This window comes from Oreochromis niloticus, linkage group LG23 (assembly GCF_001858045.2).
Source record: "Oreochromis niloticus isolate F11D_XX linkage group LG23, O_niloticus_UMD_NMBU, whole genome shotgun sequence".
Classification (NCBI taxonomy): domain Eukaryota; kingdom Metazoa; phylum Chordata; class Actinopteri; order Cichliformes; family Cichlidae; genus Oreochromis; species Oreochromis niloticus.
In genome coordinates, this window is record NC_031986.2 from 20412367 (window position 1) to 20430674 (window position 18308).

General features: G+C 40.4%; 1 protein-coding gene across 1 annotated transcript; it reads right to left on the reverse strand.

The window, feature by feature from the left end:
* Nucleotides 1-1777: 1777 nt before the first annotated feature.
* On the reverse strand, nt 1778-17396 carry LOC100703074 (indian hedgehog B protein). Its single transcript, XM_003446562.5, has 3 exons — nt 17066-17396; nt 11187-11448; nt 1778-3589 (listed from the first exon to the last, which is right to left on the reverse strand). The coding sequence occupies exons 1-3, from the start codon at nt 17363-17365 to the stop codon at nt 2892-2894; spliced, it is 1260 nt and encodes a 419-aa protein (XP_003446610.1). The 5' UTR covers nt 17366-17396; the 3' UTR covers nt 1778-2891.
* Between the last annotated feature and the right edge of the window lie 912 nt (nt 17397-18308).

The following is an 18308-nucleotide window of genomic DNA, read 5'->3' on the forward strand; positions in this document are numbered from 1 at the left end:
ATTGTGTCTGAACATAAAATATCTGTAAATGTCTCCACCTGAGACGTTTCATGAAGCATATTTTTATTACTAGGCCAGCACAGATCAGGATGGCAAAGGGCATCATATCAGAGTTTGAAAACCTGTTTACATCCCGGTAATCCAAGAGCTCAGAGTACAGGATAAATGCACAGTATGAAGATTGGAAAACTGAGACCTCAGCATCCATCCATCCATTTTCTTCTGGAGTTTATCCCAGCTGTCAGAAGCCGAGAGGTGGTGTACACCCTGGAAAGGTCACCAATCCATCACAGGGCTGCCACAGTCTATAATTTTATCATTTAGAGTCACCAGTTAACCCAACTCTGTGCATGTCCGAGGAAATAAGACAGATTACCTGGAGAGAACATGCAAACTCCAAACAGAAAAGGACCGGACCTTCATGCTGTGAGGCGATGGTGCTAACCACTGCACCACCGTGCTATTCTGTGAGACCTCGGCAGTCAAATATTATTGGCAATTTATCAGGGACACAAGTTTGATCAGTACCAAAAACACATGGATCACTGATTAAAATCCTGTGCACACTTGCATATTTTTCACATGTTGCTAGAGGAACAGCTATTAGGTCAGCACTCAAGTGAAGGATCTAAATGGATCTTTAGATTTTTGGAGGTATAAACTGATGAGTTTACAGTAAACCTCAGCTCGACCTAAAAGAAAATATGCTTCCAGAGGCAGAAATACATGAATGACAACACAGAGCTCACATTTGCAGTGGCAAAGGACTATTCATGAAACACGTCTCCAGATTAAATTAATCAAAAACGGAATTTCTTAAGGGACCTTGGTCTTCAGTTCACCCCACTGTGATTCCTTGTCCTGGCCAGTCAGTAACGTTCACTTTGGTCTCCTGCAGGTCTTTCTTCACCAGGAGCAGCTTAATTTTTGGTTTGCTGTCATGTTGGAAGACAAAGCGACGGCCCAGACCCAGTTTTGCTGCTGTATGTTGGATATTTTCTTTCAAAATCACCACATCTTCTTCTTTCTTCATGATTCCTGCCACCTTGACAAGATTCTCAGTTCCAGACCAAAACGTATGATGCCTTTTCTATGGCCTGCTTTAACAATGTGCTAACCTTATTTACAATCAATATTGTATGGATGTAATAATGATAATGTCCACAGCATAATACTCCCACCACTGTGCTGGTGCTTCACTACACTTTCTTCAAACATTAGCAGCACCCTAGTTCTGTCTAATCTGACCAAAGAACGAGCTTCCAGTATGTATATTCTTTCTCCAGGTTGTCCTTAGCATACGCAAGTGATGGTGTGTCTTCTGCAGAAGTGAGTCTTTTTTTGGTCTATGCAGGGTTGTTTGATTGTCTTATTTGTAACTACAATTCCTGATTTGGGTAAAACATTCCCTCATGGGTTTTTTTAGACACATCTGTAACTAGTTTTCTTTTCAGAGTCTTTGAAATCCTTTGATTCCTACCTCTGCTAGGCTTTCCTGATGATACTTCTCATTTCAGTTCTTGACACTTGGAAACACTGTGACAACTTTGTTTTTATACCCTGTGTAAATCGGAAGAAAATCCCCAGGTCAGGTCAGTTTTTCAAGGGGGCTAATAACACTGAGCCTGGTAATATATTCTTTTTTGTTTTGTTTTGTTTTTCTGAAACATTTCAGTTTCAGTTCTGTGTCGCTAAATACCCTGCTCACTTGGACCGCAGCTTGTAACCCACTTTAGAATATTGTCACAGGGACAGAAATGAGGCAGCACCACTCGGCTCATTTCCATATAATTTAATTTCAAAAATAAATCTTTTTAATATATCTTTTCCCATAATAATAACTTCATAAACATTATTAGATTTTCTGTAAACAAATAATATCATAAATACATTCTATTATTAATTCTAAAATCTCTGTATTAAAGCAGGAAAGTACATGTGTTGGAGAAAAAAATACATTTTGTCCTTTTACAAAGAGCACAGCCCTCCACCCCAACCCTTTCCCGGGTTCCACTATGAAACAAAATCCCTTAAAATTACACCTTAAATCTCACACTAATCTGCCCAGATTTCATAGTGTAGTAGGAGTAGCTCATCTGAAAACTGGAAAAATCCATTGATTAACAAAAAAGGAGTTTTTCAGGGTTAGAGGTTTGGTTTGGGGTCAGGTGAAAACAGATAAAATTTCAGTAATCAGGCAGTTTCAAGGTTTACACCAGATTAAGGGAAAATTATGGGATAAATTAAGAGATTATCTGAAATTACAGGATGCTAAAACCCCTTTAAAACATTAATAAAACCAAATAACTTTTCTATTTCTAAAACTATGTTTAATGGTTACAAGTCTTTTTAATATACATCTGTATTTTAACAGTATCTTAAAGGGAACCCTTAAAATACCTTACTTTTTTCCCCTCATGGGATTTGTTGTGTTGTTTAAAAATCACATTAAAATTCCCATAATCCACAAAATATCAACAGTTTACCATAAACAGCTTTCAAAGTAGAAACCTCTAAAATTATAATCATTTTCAACCTATAAGTATCTCGACTCACCAACATATAACCAACCAATTTAAGGGAGACTCATGTCAACCTTATCATCGTCTTCATTTTGTAATTAATGGATTTTTAAATTTACATGTTTATAGAGTTAATTAAGGATGTTTTAAGGGATTATTGCTTCATAGTGTTTTACAAATATAAATGTCAAACAACAAAAACATTTGTTTGTGCACTTTTTTAAGTCTGAATGTTTATTTGGTCTCATCTGTGTCACTTCATGTCTTTTTATTCTTCCCATCAGGCCTAAGCAGGAAGCCAAATGTCTCCCATCGCTGCAGGAAGTTCATTAGGGTCCTGTTTGGCTCTTACTTTGCAGTTCAGCTTCCTCACCTGTTGTCCTGAGCCACTCCCAGCGGGTGGAGCCGTCCTGAGTCCAACAACTTCCTCCCCAGCCAGTGTAAAAGCTGTGAGTACCAGTGGATCCCATCACTGTGGCCCCCAGTGGTCCCAGTCCAGCTGTGGATCAGCCTGAGTGGGGCAAAGGCCCAGTGAGCCAGAGAGTGCTGGTCCACCACTGCATAGCAGGATGCCACCACCCCGTCCACCACCACTGTCCCCTGCTGGGTCAGCGGCGCAAACACCCCCTTCATCTCCTTTACTGTCACCCGGCTGATCCGAGACAGACGCCCCTCCCTGTGCTTCTGTCCCCCTTTACCCTCTGACACCAGCACACACTGTCCCGGCTGGGCATCGCTGGCGTACACAGTCCTGAGGGCATCGCGGGCTGGCACCGCCCCTTCTGAGCAGTTCTCTTTAGATACAAATATTAGGTGGGCGGCGGTGAGCGAGAGCTGAGCCCCAGCTTCAGTCTGCAGGGTGTAAAAGAGTTTCCGGGTCTTGGGGTCCCGATCGAGGAATGTCAGGACCTCACTGAACACCAGCTCACCGCTACCATTGCTGCCCGACGAGACGAGGACTCTCTCACCGGGTCGCAGATCACTGACGGGCTTCTGACTTCCACTTTCCAATATGACCAAGGCCTCACCAGGGAAACAACCTCCAGACTTAGCCGCCACTGAGTGGTCTGAAGACAGACAGAGATAAAAGATAGCCATCAGGTATGGACAGTGTTTAAAATGTATTCCACTACAGATTACAGAATACATGCTCAAAAATGTATTTTGTACTGTATTCCGTTACGATACTCAATGAGAGTAACGTATTCTGAATACTTAATTCAGAATATGTTAATATATTATCAAGCTTTTTACAACTACATGAATGTACCATTGCTGTGTGATTTATTACTATTACTCAAGGTTACTCACCATACCAATACCAACTAAATTTTTAAATATTAATATAAAATGAGTAACAGTAGGGTGGACATTAGGTAAGGCTGCACTTTTTGCAGCGATCTCGTATAGAAAGCTATTCCGCAGGTATATAAAATAGGTCCACGGCGCCGAACTGTAGTAAAGGGACCTCTGGCTAATACGTCAGGTTTGTGTCGGACTCGTAACCAAAAACTAGCTTTACTTTGTTGTCTGGGTCAACTTTGCTAGCGAGAGACAGAGAGAGGCGTTGAAAGGCTGCTCCAACGGGACTTATTGTTTCGGAGGAAAACACGAACACAGTGTACAGTCGAGTCTTACTTACAACTGGGCTCGTCAGGCACTGTGTTTGGCTGCAGTGGTTATTATTATAATTACATGCTTCCATCTCCTGTTTCTGGTCCGTGACAACTGGTACTTTTCCACTTTCCTTTTTCTCCCTCCCTCCATTCTCCCTGCAGCACGGACTACACTGCCCATGAGGCTACATTCTTCAGGGCTGTGCCTGTAACACTCTGCCTATTGGATTCATATTAAATAATTTTTTGAACAATAATTTTTCATTATGCGGGCTGCAAGTAGAGGTGACATGGGCCGCGACATCGAGACACAGGCATTAGAGTCTCTTAATGCGTGTTTTGTTTGGGTTTCCACCGGCTCAGAATTACCAAAAATAGAGAGGGCATAGCCTAACATATGAAACAGGAAAAGACCGCTGTGTAATCCCTTTATTTCAACAAAGTAACTGTATTCTGAATACCACCTTTTAAACGGTAACTGTAATGGAATACAGTTACTCATATTTTGTGCCCCCCCCCCAAAAAAAGACATTTCAAGACACTAAGAATCAAACATGTAATTCCTTTTCTTAACTTATATGTTATAATTTTTTTTAATTATATATTTGAAAGAAAAGGTGAAACCTTTTGATATTTTGAAAGAAAGTGAAGATATTTTGTTAATCTGCATTATCAAGATAAAAATCTTTATTTACAACACAAGTTTTTAAAATGCTTTTCCATAATTTCAAATTTTTTTGTAAAAAAAAAACATTTTCTTTTGTGTGTGGGACTATATTTCATTATATCAGAGATAATTTTTGCCTTACCATAACAATATTTTCAATTTTAAAAAAACATCTTATAAAGAATGTTTTTATTTTTATTTATTTTTTTACATTATTTATGCCACTCACAATCCCAAAGTTTGACATAAATGTTAGACTAAAGATGCCAATAAACGTTTGTGATTTTCTGTTAATAAAATATTTGCAAAAAACATCATAATTCAAACCTTACCTCATAGTAATGACTTATGTCTTAATATGTTATGTTATTTTTCAGCTGGTGGCTCCATAGTTAGTGTTTAACACATTTGCTTGGCAAATGAAAAGCAGCTGGTTAAAATCAGAGACATAAATCCCTTCAGGATTTGGTCAGGAAAGGCATTTGGGGTTAAACTGCCAAATTAAACAAGTGGCACTACCCGCTGGGGCGACGCCTTGTGTTATTTTTAGAATTCGTTTGTTATACATTTGAATAACAGCACAAAATTGGCTTTTAGAAGTAACACTTTTAATCTAACGTCTTATAGTTGAGTAAAAATTTATTTAATTTCTAACACTTCAGATCTGTCTCATAGTTTGGACCCATGAGGTCGTTGTTTTTTTTCTTTCCTTGAACCCCCCCCCCAAACAACTAATAACCAAAAATGTTAAGGTACTTTACAATTTGAATTTATAAATTCATAATTGTAACTCACCATCTCACTGTCCTATTTTTAACTATAACTGTTTTGGGTTTTTTTTTAAATTACATTTCTAACTCCTAATCGTGTTCCATGTGCAGTTTTTGGGGGGCAGTAATAAACTTCCATACCAAAGTGCTTGATAACATAATAAATCTGTCCACCTCCCTTTAGCCAAATATTGACTCTTTCCTTTCAGTCGCTGAACATAAAAGAACAATAACCAGCCTGACAAACACAACCTCCTTCATAAATGTGGATGTTGGGTCGTACATGTGTCCCCAGGCCAGATTGTGTTCGTGGCAATGAGTTCAGCCACTTGAAAGTGACCCCTGAGGGCTCAAGTCTATCTGAGGATAAATATTTGGAGAAGGTAGGAAAGCCAAGGCCAAGTGATAAGATAAGTCACCTGAAGGAGGAAGGAGCAGAGCAAGAAAACCAGCCAGAAGGTTAATTATCTGACAGAGTGAGAGCAGCACATGACTCCATGTCAGATGTTTAGAAATATCTTCTGAAACTCTGAAAACACAGACCAGAATGGAGGATTTTTGGGACGTTTCCTTGAACAAATGTTTACTTGTGTAATTCTGCTCATTCACTTCCCAACTACAGGAATGTGATTAGCTTAGCCATTTTTCTTCATTTTAATATAATTTTATTGAATTTACTGAGCTCAATTTTCTTACTTACTTTTATGTTTTGCATGTATGTATGCATATATGTTAAACATTTTTTATTTTGATTCATTTAATATTTTTAGTTTGTATTTTATTTTTACTTTATATGCCTTATTTGTTTTTGTCATATTGTGTTGTATTGTTTTTTTGTTTGGTTGACATTTTCTGCTTGTTTTTTTTATTATATGTTGTATCTATTATTTTGTCTGCTGTAACACAGGAATATCCTGACTTTTGAAATAAAGAAACAATCATTTCTTAGACTAAACTGCTTGGTAACATACTTTTGAAAAAGCAAGTAAAATGAATTTGTAGCTTATTAATAACCCCAAACATCTGAAATAAAGACAAAATGTTGACTTGATAGCTTATTTTTGTTGATCAGTATGTAAGTTTTATTCAGTATTTATTTAATACATTATTTTTACATTTTTTTCACAACCTCTGAATTTTTTTTAACCATTTCTGTCCTAATTATGACTTTAAAATGATACATTTTGATTCTAGTAATTCAAAACGTGAACCTTGTACTCTTTCATGTTTTTCAGACTAAAAACATCACACATGTTGCTCTATCTTGTCTTGTTCTTTATTCAAGAGTAAATTGTGTAATATAGAAAAAAAGTTTGTGGTGGAAGTTTTGGCTAAATATGGAATCAGTGTAACTAAACGTTAAAACAAACTATACCTTTTCTAGTTTCAGTAATCTCATGATATATCTATTCTGAATTTTCTATCATCTGTTGAGCATACCTTATACTGAGAGCAATAACAGAAAGAAAAAGTCCACGTCTTTCACCCAAAATATTACCTTCCTAACTGCTTCATGGTGTGAGCACAGTGGGAGCAGTTCAAGTATGAGGTGAAATGTGCATCAGTAGGAGTTAAAATGCTCCATCAATCCCTCCGTTTCCTCCTTTTCTCACGTCCACCCCCCTTTTTTTCAGTCCAGTCTTTCATCTATAGCGGTCCAGCACTTTGCTGCCCTCTAGTGGTTGTTTCCTCTTGTTGCTGCCCCCCTTTTAATTGCCTTTAAAGGGTTTTGGGGGGCAGGCGTGTTTGTTGGGAAGAGTTCATCTTCCCAGTTTCTTTTCTTTGTCATATTTTGAAGAATTTTGAAGAAAATTAGGAGAAAAAAGAAGAAGAAGAAATCAAAAACATGAAAAAAATACCAACTTGATTGGTTGCCCTTCTGATCAAGTCAAGTTCTGGGCCCTCGCAACCCGATCTGGGAGGGAAGAAGAGAGCAGGAGGAGAAAGAGGAAGGGAAAAGAGGTAAGGTCGGAAAAGGGAGAAAGAAAAGGAAAATCTCAGTTACCACTCAGTGTAAAATGTGTCACTGGGGGTTTAAAGTGGATGCATTTTAACAAGAGGGTGCAACTCTCAGCACATCTGTGTTACTTTTAACTGTAAATTTTCATAACAGACACCCTGAGAACAGTGGCTATGTGGAGAAGTTTGAACCATGATGAGAACGTGCAATCTCTTCTCTGTATATCCTGATGGAGCCAAGTATTACGAGTTGCATTTCCAGCAAAAATACCTAAAAAGTTTTCAAGAAAGTTTGGCAAGCGAACTAAAAAGTTCAGGCAGGTTAATTAGCTGCTTTTCTTCACTGTTTCTTGGTGCAGTGAAGTAAAGCACTGTGAGGTGTCAGTAGTCCATCTATCAGAGATTTGTGGACAGCACTTAACATTGCAGCTCAGTAATAAATGATGAATAGTCTGTCAGGCACTTTATGGTCTCCTGTAGCTTCTAGCTGAAGCCATGAAGATACCTAAGAAGTCCAAGAAAGCCACCCTACAGCTCCTCCCACACACTTGACACATTTAGTCCTTATCTGTCGTTCTTTCATGCAAAAGTCCATAAAGCTGTGGTCGCACCTACTGAATGTGGACAAATGTCAGCAAACACACAAGCTGACCCCGTTCAGTTTAAATCACAATATGTTGGTGAGCTAACGGTACATTAGAGGAATATTAATGTAGTGATGGAGAGAGAGCGGACAGGAGCAAAGGATGAGAGATACTTTTTAAAAGCTAAGTAAGTTACATTGAATTTAAATGTTAAGTTTATATGTATGGTCCTGATTCATTTTAATGTTTTTCCCCAAATGAGACAGTCAAATCTGTATGTGATGTGTTTTTAAAGTCACCTTTTTGGTGAAAAGATGCTGTTAAATTACCTGTGAGACTGTTTTTCATAGATTCAACTAAAGAAATAAGAACAAACTATGTATTTTTGTGACAGGCTGCTAGCAACAAAGTGTCTTAAGATACAATATAAAATTGATTCTTTGCTACATTTTTTGGTAAGTGTAGACACAACACAGGTTCATCCATTGAGTTAGGAACCTTTTTTTTGGCTTCAACAATTCATAGCTCAGTGTTAAGTAGCTTTACAACAAAAAACATTTATCATATACTCTCCAGTTCAAGAACTGGAATGAAAATGAGTGAAAAAGCAGACAATGTGCATAGAAGAACTTTGAAAGACCTTTAGGAAGTCAGGTTTCTGAACTCCTTTGAGTTTTTTAGGTAAGTTATAGTTTTTGTAGTTTTTGTAAGTCTGCTAGGGTTCACTTGTGTCCTTACATTTTGTAATACTTTTCTATTTTTTTTTTTTTGTAATATTACTTATGATTACGAATCTTGTGACAAGGCAGACTCGTCTATGGAGAATGCAATTTTCCAATGCACCAACTTTGCATGCGCCCTTCATGTATGTTGAGTTTCCAGTTCTCTGTGTCCACAGTTTCCAAAACGTAGCATGCAGACGCCTGTTTTTTTTTTTTCCAAACATTGCCATTTATGGAGGTAACTGTGAATTAAGACTGACATTTTATTTGCAGGTGGTTTAATCAAAAAGTTCATCCCTAAAAAATAGAAACCTGGTTTAAATTCACCCATTAACCTCTTCAAGGTTACCTCCTTGTGCACCTCTGGACCACTGCAAATCATTTTGATCATGTTTTGTTTGTAGATAAGATGAAGCAACTATGAATTTTAGTTTTCTTAATTCTTTCCCCTATAAAGACAACATTTGACGACCTCCCATGAACGCTTAATGTCGAGTCTTGACACTTCAAAATATATCAATACAGACCTGGTTTGACGAACATTAGAATATGTTTTCCCAGGTTTTTTTCCAAGGAGATCTCTGCCTTAGCTACAGAGGCAGACCTCCCGCATAATTCCTGTTCTGAAAGCAGGCCTAAAATATAACATAAACTGCTCAGTTCAGAAAATAGAAACTAGCTTTACCCCCAGCAGGCAAGCAGTAAAGAGTTAGGTAACCAGATGTGTGCAGCTGTATTAAGTTCAGATGAGGTGGCTGCTGTGTGAGTAGAGCCAGAAAGCCACAGACAACTTGAAGATGAGTTTTTTGAGGAAGCCTAAGGTGAGTGGTTGTTGTGAGATAAGGTGAAGAAGACACAGAATGTAAGAGATAGTGCCTACTTAAGATGCAATAAAACAGTTAGTGGGCAAAGACAGAAGAGTGAAAGTAAAGCAAAGCAGACATATGAGAAATAAGTCCATTTTCTTTAAAAAATATCTTGACAAAACAATTCTTAGTATTTGCACTTTTACATTTCTCCTCACACAAATACTGAAAAAAAAGAGAAGCATAACACCTCGCTTGGCTTTCATGAAGCATTTGTAGGCTTTAGAAGATTTGCCCCTAAGCGTGAAAGAGTTCTGTTTCAAGCTACAAAATCATTCAGGGGAAGACGGTGGTTTTGTTGACTTTCTGAACAATATTTAACCAAAACCACAAACATTTTCTAACCTTCACCAAGCACTTTGAGTTAATCGTGTCTGTGGCATCACTAGTTGCCATGACTGGAGGCTGAAAAACAAAACCTTCAAACCTCGCAGCCAAGTGTACTCAACATGGTTCCTTTCTGTGAGGTCTAAAAGTGTAAAAATGTGGCTCACTGGGAAATGTCTTAAAAAGATTTAACGTCATTAGGAAATAAAAATGATCCTGTTTTCTTTGAGTGTTTAAACATTTAGATTTCTTTAGTTTATATTTGATTAAAGCACAAAAGACTTCACCGCGCTTCAGAAGTCACTTCCAGTTTATTTTTTTGTTACTTTATTAACAAAACTGCAGTAAAATTACATGCAATTCATCTAGAGGGTGCCTGAAATCTCAGTACATGAATAAATGGCTGAAATAACTACCTGCTTCTAGGTCCCAGGGTGTCAAACTCCATCTGGTCCCAAGTGGGTACGACTACAAAAGTCACTGCCTCTCAATTGTTTATCTTGTATCTCTGTGAGCATGTCTATTTGGGTTCACACTTTAAAAAAAATAAAAGTGTAAAGTTGCAACAAAAGCACTGGCAGCTTGTAATTAATGTAATTAAGTAATTAAAATGTTCTGTTACTGGAGACAACTAAAAAAACAACAACCCCAAACCCAGGAACCTTTCTGTTACGCTAACAATAAAACTAACAATAAAAAATGAACATTTTTGTTATTTAATAGAAAACTGACTACAAAAAATAACTTTTCTGTTAACTAATGGACTCCTAAAAATAAAAAAACATAACTTTTTTGGTATTTAATGGAATACTAACAATAAAAAAACATTTCAATTCCTGTTTTTTAATGGTTCTATGGTTAGTCCAGTGCTTGTTTGCTTTAGTGTCTAACAGGGTATTGGTGATGTTAGTTTGGTGAGTAATAAGAGAGTAAAACTGACACAATACACAACTAAAGGTTAAAAATGTATGCTCTTCTCATTAACAATTTTCACATTTTCCAAAGTCATCCAGTGGTCGAGATTGGACCCTTTGGTGAGCCTGTTCTGGCCCCCAGGCCTCATGTTTGACACCCCTGTTGTAGACACATTAATATTATCCATGTTTCTGGAACACCTTGCTTCTTACTTCTGTGATTTGGCGCACTCGCTCACCTGACTTGACACTGCAGTGGATGTGATATTTGGACTCGTAGTAGACCCAGTCGAATCCGGCCTCCACTGCCAGCCGTGCCAGCATGGCGTACTTGTTCCTGTCCCTGTCCGACGTGGTGATGTCCACCGCCCGGCCCTCATAGTGCAGCGACTCCTCCGAGTGGTGGCCGTCCTCATCCCAGCCCTCGGTGACCCGTAGCCGGACCCCGGGCCAGAGGTTCATCACCGAGATGGCCAGAGAGTTCAGCCTGTCTTTGCAGCGCTGCAACAGAGGTGGCACACAGGACGTTTCTGGATCAATATATTTGCACTTTTTCTGTGAATACGTTTGTTCACTGGGGACTGAAGCCTCATCCTCTGCTGCTGTGCAGCTTTAAAACCAACCAGGAAAACACAGACTCTTCACAAAGACCCCTTCTCTCTGCATCCGTGGACTTCACCAAACCCCCTTTGCCTCACCCCTCTCCCCCTTGTCTGTGGCTCCAGCCTGCTGTCCCAGCTCGGCCCGGTGTTTGCTCTCTGTGGTGAGCTAACGGAGGCGGGAGGCTATGACGGATGGAGGGGGGACTGTGAGGTTACAGGGTGGCTGGGTGGGGGTGACATGTGGTGCCGGCTACAAGAACAAGAGGTCCTCAGCGTCCCTCTAAACCTGGAGTCTGGTCAGGGTGAGCAAACAGGAGGTGAGAGGGCCTATTGAAGGACCCTTCCCCTCCCATTGCACCGGCATACACAAATCTCACCTTCCAGTCTGCCCCGTTTATCTAATCCACACCCGAGCTGCATTGTCAGGGCAGCAGTCACGGCGTCTTGGATAACCTCTCAGACAGGCACTAGTCCTGGTCTCACTGTGAGTAAATGTAACTAACAGCAGTCAAAGACTTAAAGATGGACACAAAAATTAATGAATTTGAGATATTCCTCCCCCAATTTCATTTTTTTTAAACCCCTAATTTTTGCACATTTTTGTTTAGTCTGAAGAGTTGGTGCGTTTGGATACGTGCAGAAGTTTTTTGGTAAAAAGAGCTTTTTCCTGTGTAAATGCTGTGAAAATTGAGATTTTGAAAAACTTCCAGGGTGAAAACTTTCAGAAATTAATGCTTTTACACATGGAGTGAAAGGTGGATGCCTTTATCTTCTTTCTGATGTCAGACTGTGCGCCATGTTACTGTTTGGGGACTTTTGATTGCCTAATATTTCTATTCAGTAAGGGTTAAATCACCACCTGTTGTTTTGGCGTACTACTGACATTGCTTGATGTCGCTTTGTTACATTTTTGCGTGGGTATTGTTTTTTCAAAACAATCATAGAAAAATCTTTCTTAAAAAAAAAAAAAATACATGTGGACACAGCTTTAGTTTCCCACTTCATGACAACTGTACAGTCCATTATTGGTTGTACAGTCCATTATTAGTGGACTGTACAAACAGACCGCCCAAGAAGTCAGTGCTCTCTGTCCATGTGATGCAGCTTGTTAACTTAGTTTGATAACCTAGTAAACCACCTTTTTCACCCAAACATTATCATCTGGTTGCATAAAAGCAAGAACAGCAGAGTCCAAAACGCAAATATTGCATCGTCAAACTACATTACACTGCAGTCGTTGTGTCCATCTTTTATATACAGTCTCCTCTTTATGAAAACTAAAACTAGAAATGAAAAAACCCTTTAGTTTTTATTTATATTTAACCACACTTTTGAAAAAAAAAATAAAACTAACTGAAATGATTTTGTGAACTTGGAAAACAAACTAAAATAAAATTTAAAAAGTACAGAGGAAATGTACTTAGTTTTACCAATTCTTTGATAAAGATTTTATTTAAAAATTACTGATGAGGGAAGGTTAGACATATTTATTGGGACTCTAGATGTCTACAAGACTGAGTCAACTGCTTTCAAAGGTTCTGGTTTATTGTAATAACTGTACTTATTTTCCTGATTCTTGCCTTTAGTATACGTCCTGCTTATAATGATTATTTGAAAGACTCCAACTAAAAACTAAAATGAAACAAAAAAATCTACTCAGGAAGCTAAACTGAAGCTAAATTGAGTCAAAATGAAATGAAGACAAAGATTAATTAGAAAAAAACCCCCCCCTCTAATATTGCTGATCCATAAGTCGAAATTTTAGGTCAGGCTTGGCCAACTCCAGGTTTGTTTGTTTTTTTAAAGACACTTGGGGATGAATCTTAGTTATTCATTGAACTTACTTAAAACTTTTTTTTCAAAACTTACTCATATTGAGTAATGTTTTTTGTTTGTTTGTTTGTTTTCACACACACAAACACACACACACACGCACACACACACACACACACACACGCACACACACACACACGCACACACACACACACACCCGCGCAGGAGAAAAGTTCTCCAAGTTTCTCCAAGGAGGAAACATTTCCTCAGTAGCCAGTACAAAGACTCGTGGGCATGTTTAACTTCAAATCTCTAATTTAGTCGTGGTTGTGGTATTTATTTCAGATATGCTCTGTTCAGTTTTAATGTGGTTTCTAGTGTTTGTGAAGCCAAGAGCAGCGTAGCGGGTTATCTATCACAAACTCTTGTAGTGATTAATGACTCCCAGTCACGTTCAGTTTGTCATTTAAATGTTAATAAAACCAGATTTAATGATATAAAGGATACAGTATCTTCTGGATCTGAAGACTGCCTTAAATCTGCAGTCTTTCTAATGACCACCAGGGGGTGACTGCCTTTGTTGAAAAAAAGAAAAAAGAAAAAAGACTTGACTTGTCTATGAGAAGAGGACCACCAGCTCTCCTGCTCTGTGTAACCTCACTAAACTCTTTCATGAAGAGTTTATGGGCTCGGTCATTAGATTAAGTTCTCAATCAATGCACAATGAAGCTCATTTTTAAAGTTCATAAATTTTGGTTTATATTGAAAGTCAGAAAGAAATCCAAAATTGACTGATAACTTGACAATCAGGAGTCATTCATCAGTGGTTTGGGCGATTATTTCCTCCACTATTGGATTTTAAAGCAATCCTGAAGGACGATGCCTTGAATAACAACATTTTCACCAATTTTAATACAAATAAATACAAGTTGTTGACCAAACTGGAGAATTTTAAGCAAAATTTGCCAACAAAACAACACATTTTTAATCTATTAAAGTAAATTTCATAATAATTTCATTCCCAATGCACTGCACATGCATGAAATCTGATGGAAAAACTGCCCTCCAAGATTACACTCACTCCGATCAAATGAAAGGTTAAGCAGTCATACTCTTTTCTTCTTCTCTGGTTTTGAATGGAAAGAGGTTTTGTTGGTTTTAAGTGGCAGAAATCTTATTAAATGAACTCTGTGTGGCTGGAGGCAGTCTTGTCATTCCCCAGCTGCCCCTGAAAGCGTCTCTCAGTGATGCAGCCTTTCATGAATCTCGGCCCATTAAGGCTCCAAACTGGGATTAAACCCCATAAATGTCTTCTTTTTTTTTTTTTTTTTCCATGTTGGCTGTGATAAGAATAGCTCGTGGCTTGGTGGCCACAGATGCCTTTTCACAGCGTTCAGTGTGGATTTTTTTTAAAAAACGTCTTATGTTTTCTCTCTGCGGTCAGAGCAAGAAGCTGGACTTCATAAATCAGACGATAGATTTTGTTGGTTTTCCTTTCAAGGTGTACAGATCGACGGGGGGTTTCTGTAGGAGCGGTTTTAGCACCAAACCGCTGGCTGCACAAACACTGGGCGCACAGACCGACAACATGCGCTTATGCACAACTCTGCGCTGCAAAAAGTGTCCCTCTGAGTCTGAGAAGGTTCTGTTTAGTCTTGTGGGTCCTGTTTTAGCTGGATGAAAGAGATTTAAAAAAAAAAAAAAAAGAAAAAAAAAAAAACTACTGAAGAAAAGAAGGTTCTAAAATGCAAGCGAGTGTTTCCAAAATCAACTTTTTGAAGAACAGTCTCGCTTTTTTTGGATCAGTTTTTACGCATCAAAGCTCCAAATAATCCACTAAAATGTGCGCAGACTTATCGTGCATGAGTAAAACGGTGTTGCACTTTTGCTTAGCTTAACACATGACGTTTAAAAGGACATTAAAACTGCATTTAAATTGCCACTTTTTGCAGTGTGGCTTCGACCCCTGAACAGTCGCGTCTGTATGCAGCAGCTCAGGAGCGCCCAGGAAAAAGGGAATAAAATCTAAAGAGGCAGGGGAAAAAATCCGTATAATTAAGGCTTCAGCACAAGTGAAGTGGGCTATTTTTGCACAGGAGCGCTGCGAAAACAAACAAAAAAGTAACGCGGAATAGTAAAAGACAAACAGGAGGCTGTCTCCTGTGGCTTAGGGGTCATAAATTGTGTGCAGGTCTGCGCCGTTGACGAGCAGCGCTGCAAAAAATGTCCAGCTTGGAGAAGACCCGTCCCCTTTAAGAGCCTTAATTCATTAATCAAGCTCACACCAAGGAGGCTTTGAGCTTTAGAGCAATTTTCTGGCAAAAGTGACACGAGTAAGAAAAAAAAAACCTCAGCTGGGTCAAGGCAAATATCAACAATATCGATACCAATGATGGTATCGTACGGTATGGATGATACTAGTACAATAGGGTCGATTCTTTGTTTCTACCCTCTACATTCAGTATGCAGCCCACTGATGTTAAATTGTAATTTTCTATAGAGATTTAAAAATATAACTTAAGCTTCAACGTTTCAAAATTCACAAAAACCTGAAAGGTGTGTTTTTGTTGTGTTAACTAATTATTGTTGAAAGTGAAAACAATAATTAGTTAACACAACAAATCACGAAAAGTGATTTCGTGGTCATTAAATTCGCTAATCAATGAAGACTTCCCATACATCATGACACACTGCTCTCACCTACATAAGGTGCCTTTATAGGTTAAAGCTATCGGTATTTGTATCGGCAATACTGGCCCTGTATTATCTTGGTATTGCTCATTCCAGAATTCGCTCGAGTGTCGTGATTTTGTAGATAAAAGTTATAAATCGGGTTCAGTTAAGAAGTCGTCCGCTCATGCAGGTGTTGCACATGTCTGTGCAGCCTCTACTTCTTGCAGCGCGTACAGCGAGGTGACAGCTCCAGCCCGGAGTGCGCGCTTTCATTCCCCACGTGGGTCTGTGGACACAAACGCTCAGGGAGGAAGCCCGCGGTCACAAGAGCCAGATATAAATACTTTATTCCTGGGGAAATAGGGAGTCAAATAAATTCCACGCGAAGCCACATCAGTGACGGTGTCGTAAAGATTTTTGACAGTCCAAAAAGGCGACTGTTAACTCCGACCAGTGGGGCTAAAAACGAAAACGGTAAACATGAGCACACGCTTGACCCCGGGCTCTAACCAAATACGACTTTTGGCTGTTTCTCCACCAAAAAACATGATGTAGAAACAGAGGACATAGTGTTTTAATTAAGAGCAACCGTTCTCCGTACATTTTTAGAAGGGGTTGCCCACATTTTTACGCATGAGCTGCCCACAGTGAACCTCTGATTCCAACCTTACTGTTTAGCCTTCGCAACGCTTTCACTCTACTCGGCTAATCCGTGCTTCGCCCCCCTAAGAAAGGTCTGAGTTAAACTTGTAGCTTTATTTATTTAAAAAAAAAAAAAAAAGGATGATAAAGTGTAATAGAGCTGCTGCTGTGATTTAAATCAGTGCCAACTTGGAGAAAATCTCTTTCAAAGCGCATCTTTTTCATTTAAAATCATTAAAAAAAGGATGAATGTGATAAAATTATTTTGTTGGCAAAGACCGTTTTTCTTCCTGCTGTGAAGAGCTTTGAGTCAACAAGATAACAGCGTCCACGCGTTTAAAGACGGGGCAAAGTGCACAGAGCTCCTGCGCACAAATGAGCCGGACTGTAGTCGGGCTTAAAGGCACTACAGCAGCCGGGAGGGTTACCTGCGTCATCAGGCGGTCTGCACCTGTGTTCTCCTCATCCTTGAAGATGATGTCAGGGTTGTAGTTGGGGGTGAGCTCCTTGAAGCGCTCGGAGTTCCGGGTAATTTTCCCTTCATATCTCCCGCTGGCTCCAAGCGTCTTCTCGCCTACGTTGGGGGTGAACTGCTTGTAGGCGAGAGGGACCAGCTTCCGCGGCGGCCGCCTCTTGCCATTGCCTCTGCCCGGTCCGCACCCCTCGCTGACCGGCGACAGGAGGAACGCGCACCCGGCGAGGCACGTCACCAGCGTCGAGAGCAGCATTCCGCCTGGCGGCCGGCGTGTCACCCCTCCCACCCACCCACCTACGGCGGGAGGCCAATATGTCTCCGCTGTATTTCTGTTGGAGTGTCCTCTCCTTCCACGCGTGGGTTCCCCTTTGTAATCTTAGAGCGGAGACAACAGAGTAGGGCTCATTCCAGAGTCCCCAGAAGTCGCCATTCCCAGCGCGTAAAAGTGGCCAGTGCGCCGCTGGAGCCCCGCTGGAGAGAAGTGAACCTGTCCTCTGCGCCGCTGCTCACGCTCTGCGTGTCCCGAGTGCACGCGGAGTGCAGGGGCATAAATAGGAGAGGTGAGTTTATCTTGGCAGGCAGGTTCAAAGCTGTGCCTTTGCGTCGAAGCTGTGAGAAACGGGCTCTGAGACAGACGCGGAGGCGCGCGGCGCGTAGGCTGTTGGACACGGCGGTCACGGGGTGTCCCCGCAGAGGTTTTTGTCTCTCGGTTTTCCTCTCAATGCGTCGCTGTGGCGCGGGGCGGCTGGCAGAAATGCTGGCAGGAAGCAAGCCTGCTACAGTGCACACGAGGTGCCGCGGGAGGAGGAGAAGGAGACCGCGCCCTGCTGGACCTGCCTCTACTCGGTCCTCTCCTCCCATCGCGGCCGCCTTCATCTGTTTATTGTCGGCTCGGGCCTGAGCCGCGGACACACAAACAGAGAGCCACGAGACCCGCGAGGGCCGGCGCGCGCTTACGCTGTCCTTTGGACCCGCGTTCTCAAGGCGAGACGCATGAGGGCGAGCGCAGGTGCGCGCATGACCCCTCCTTCCTCAGTGCAGGTAACAGCTCTGCTGTGGGCGACGAAGCTGTAAGCACACCAAGCGGGAGCAGGGGGACCTCCACGACACAGAGACCCCGACTTACACTAAAACACACTCGAAGCGAACACATGACTCAGCTACCTTTAAACCAGACCAAGCAAGGCTCAAGTTTG

What these genes read in the sequence shown, in the direction of transcription:
- LOC100703074 (XM_003446562.5), bottom strand. Translation starts at nt 17,365, where the DNA reads ATGCTGCTCTCGACGCTGGTGACGTGCCTCGCCGGGTGCGCGTTCCTC. An exon ending in CAGACCGCCTGATGACGCAG is followed by an intron (nt 11,449 to 17,065) that starts GTAACCCTCCCG and finishes CCTCTGTTGCAG; the next exon opens with CGCTGCAAAGACAGGCTGAA. An exon ending in CCACTGCAGTGTCAAGTCAG is followed by an intron (nt 3,590 to 11,186) that starts GTGAGCGAGTGC and finishes GTCTGTCTTCAG; the next exon opens with ACCACTCAGTGGCGGCTAAG.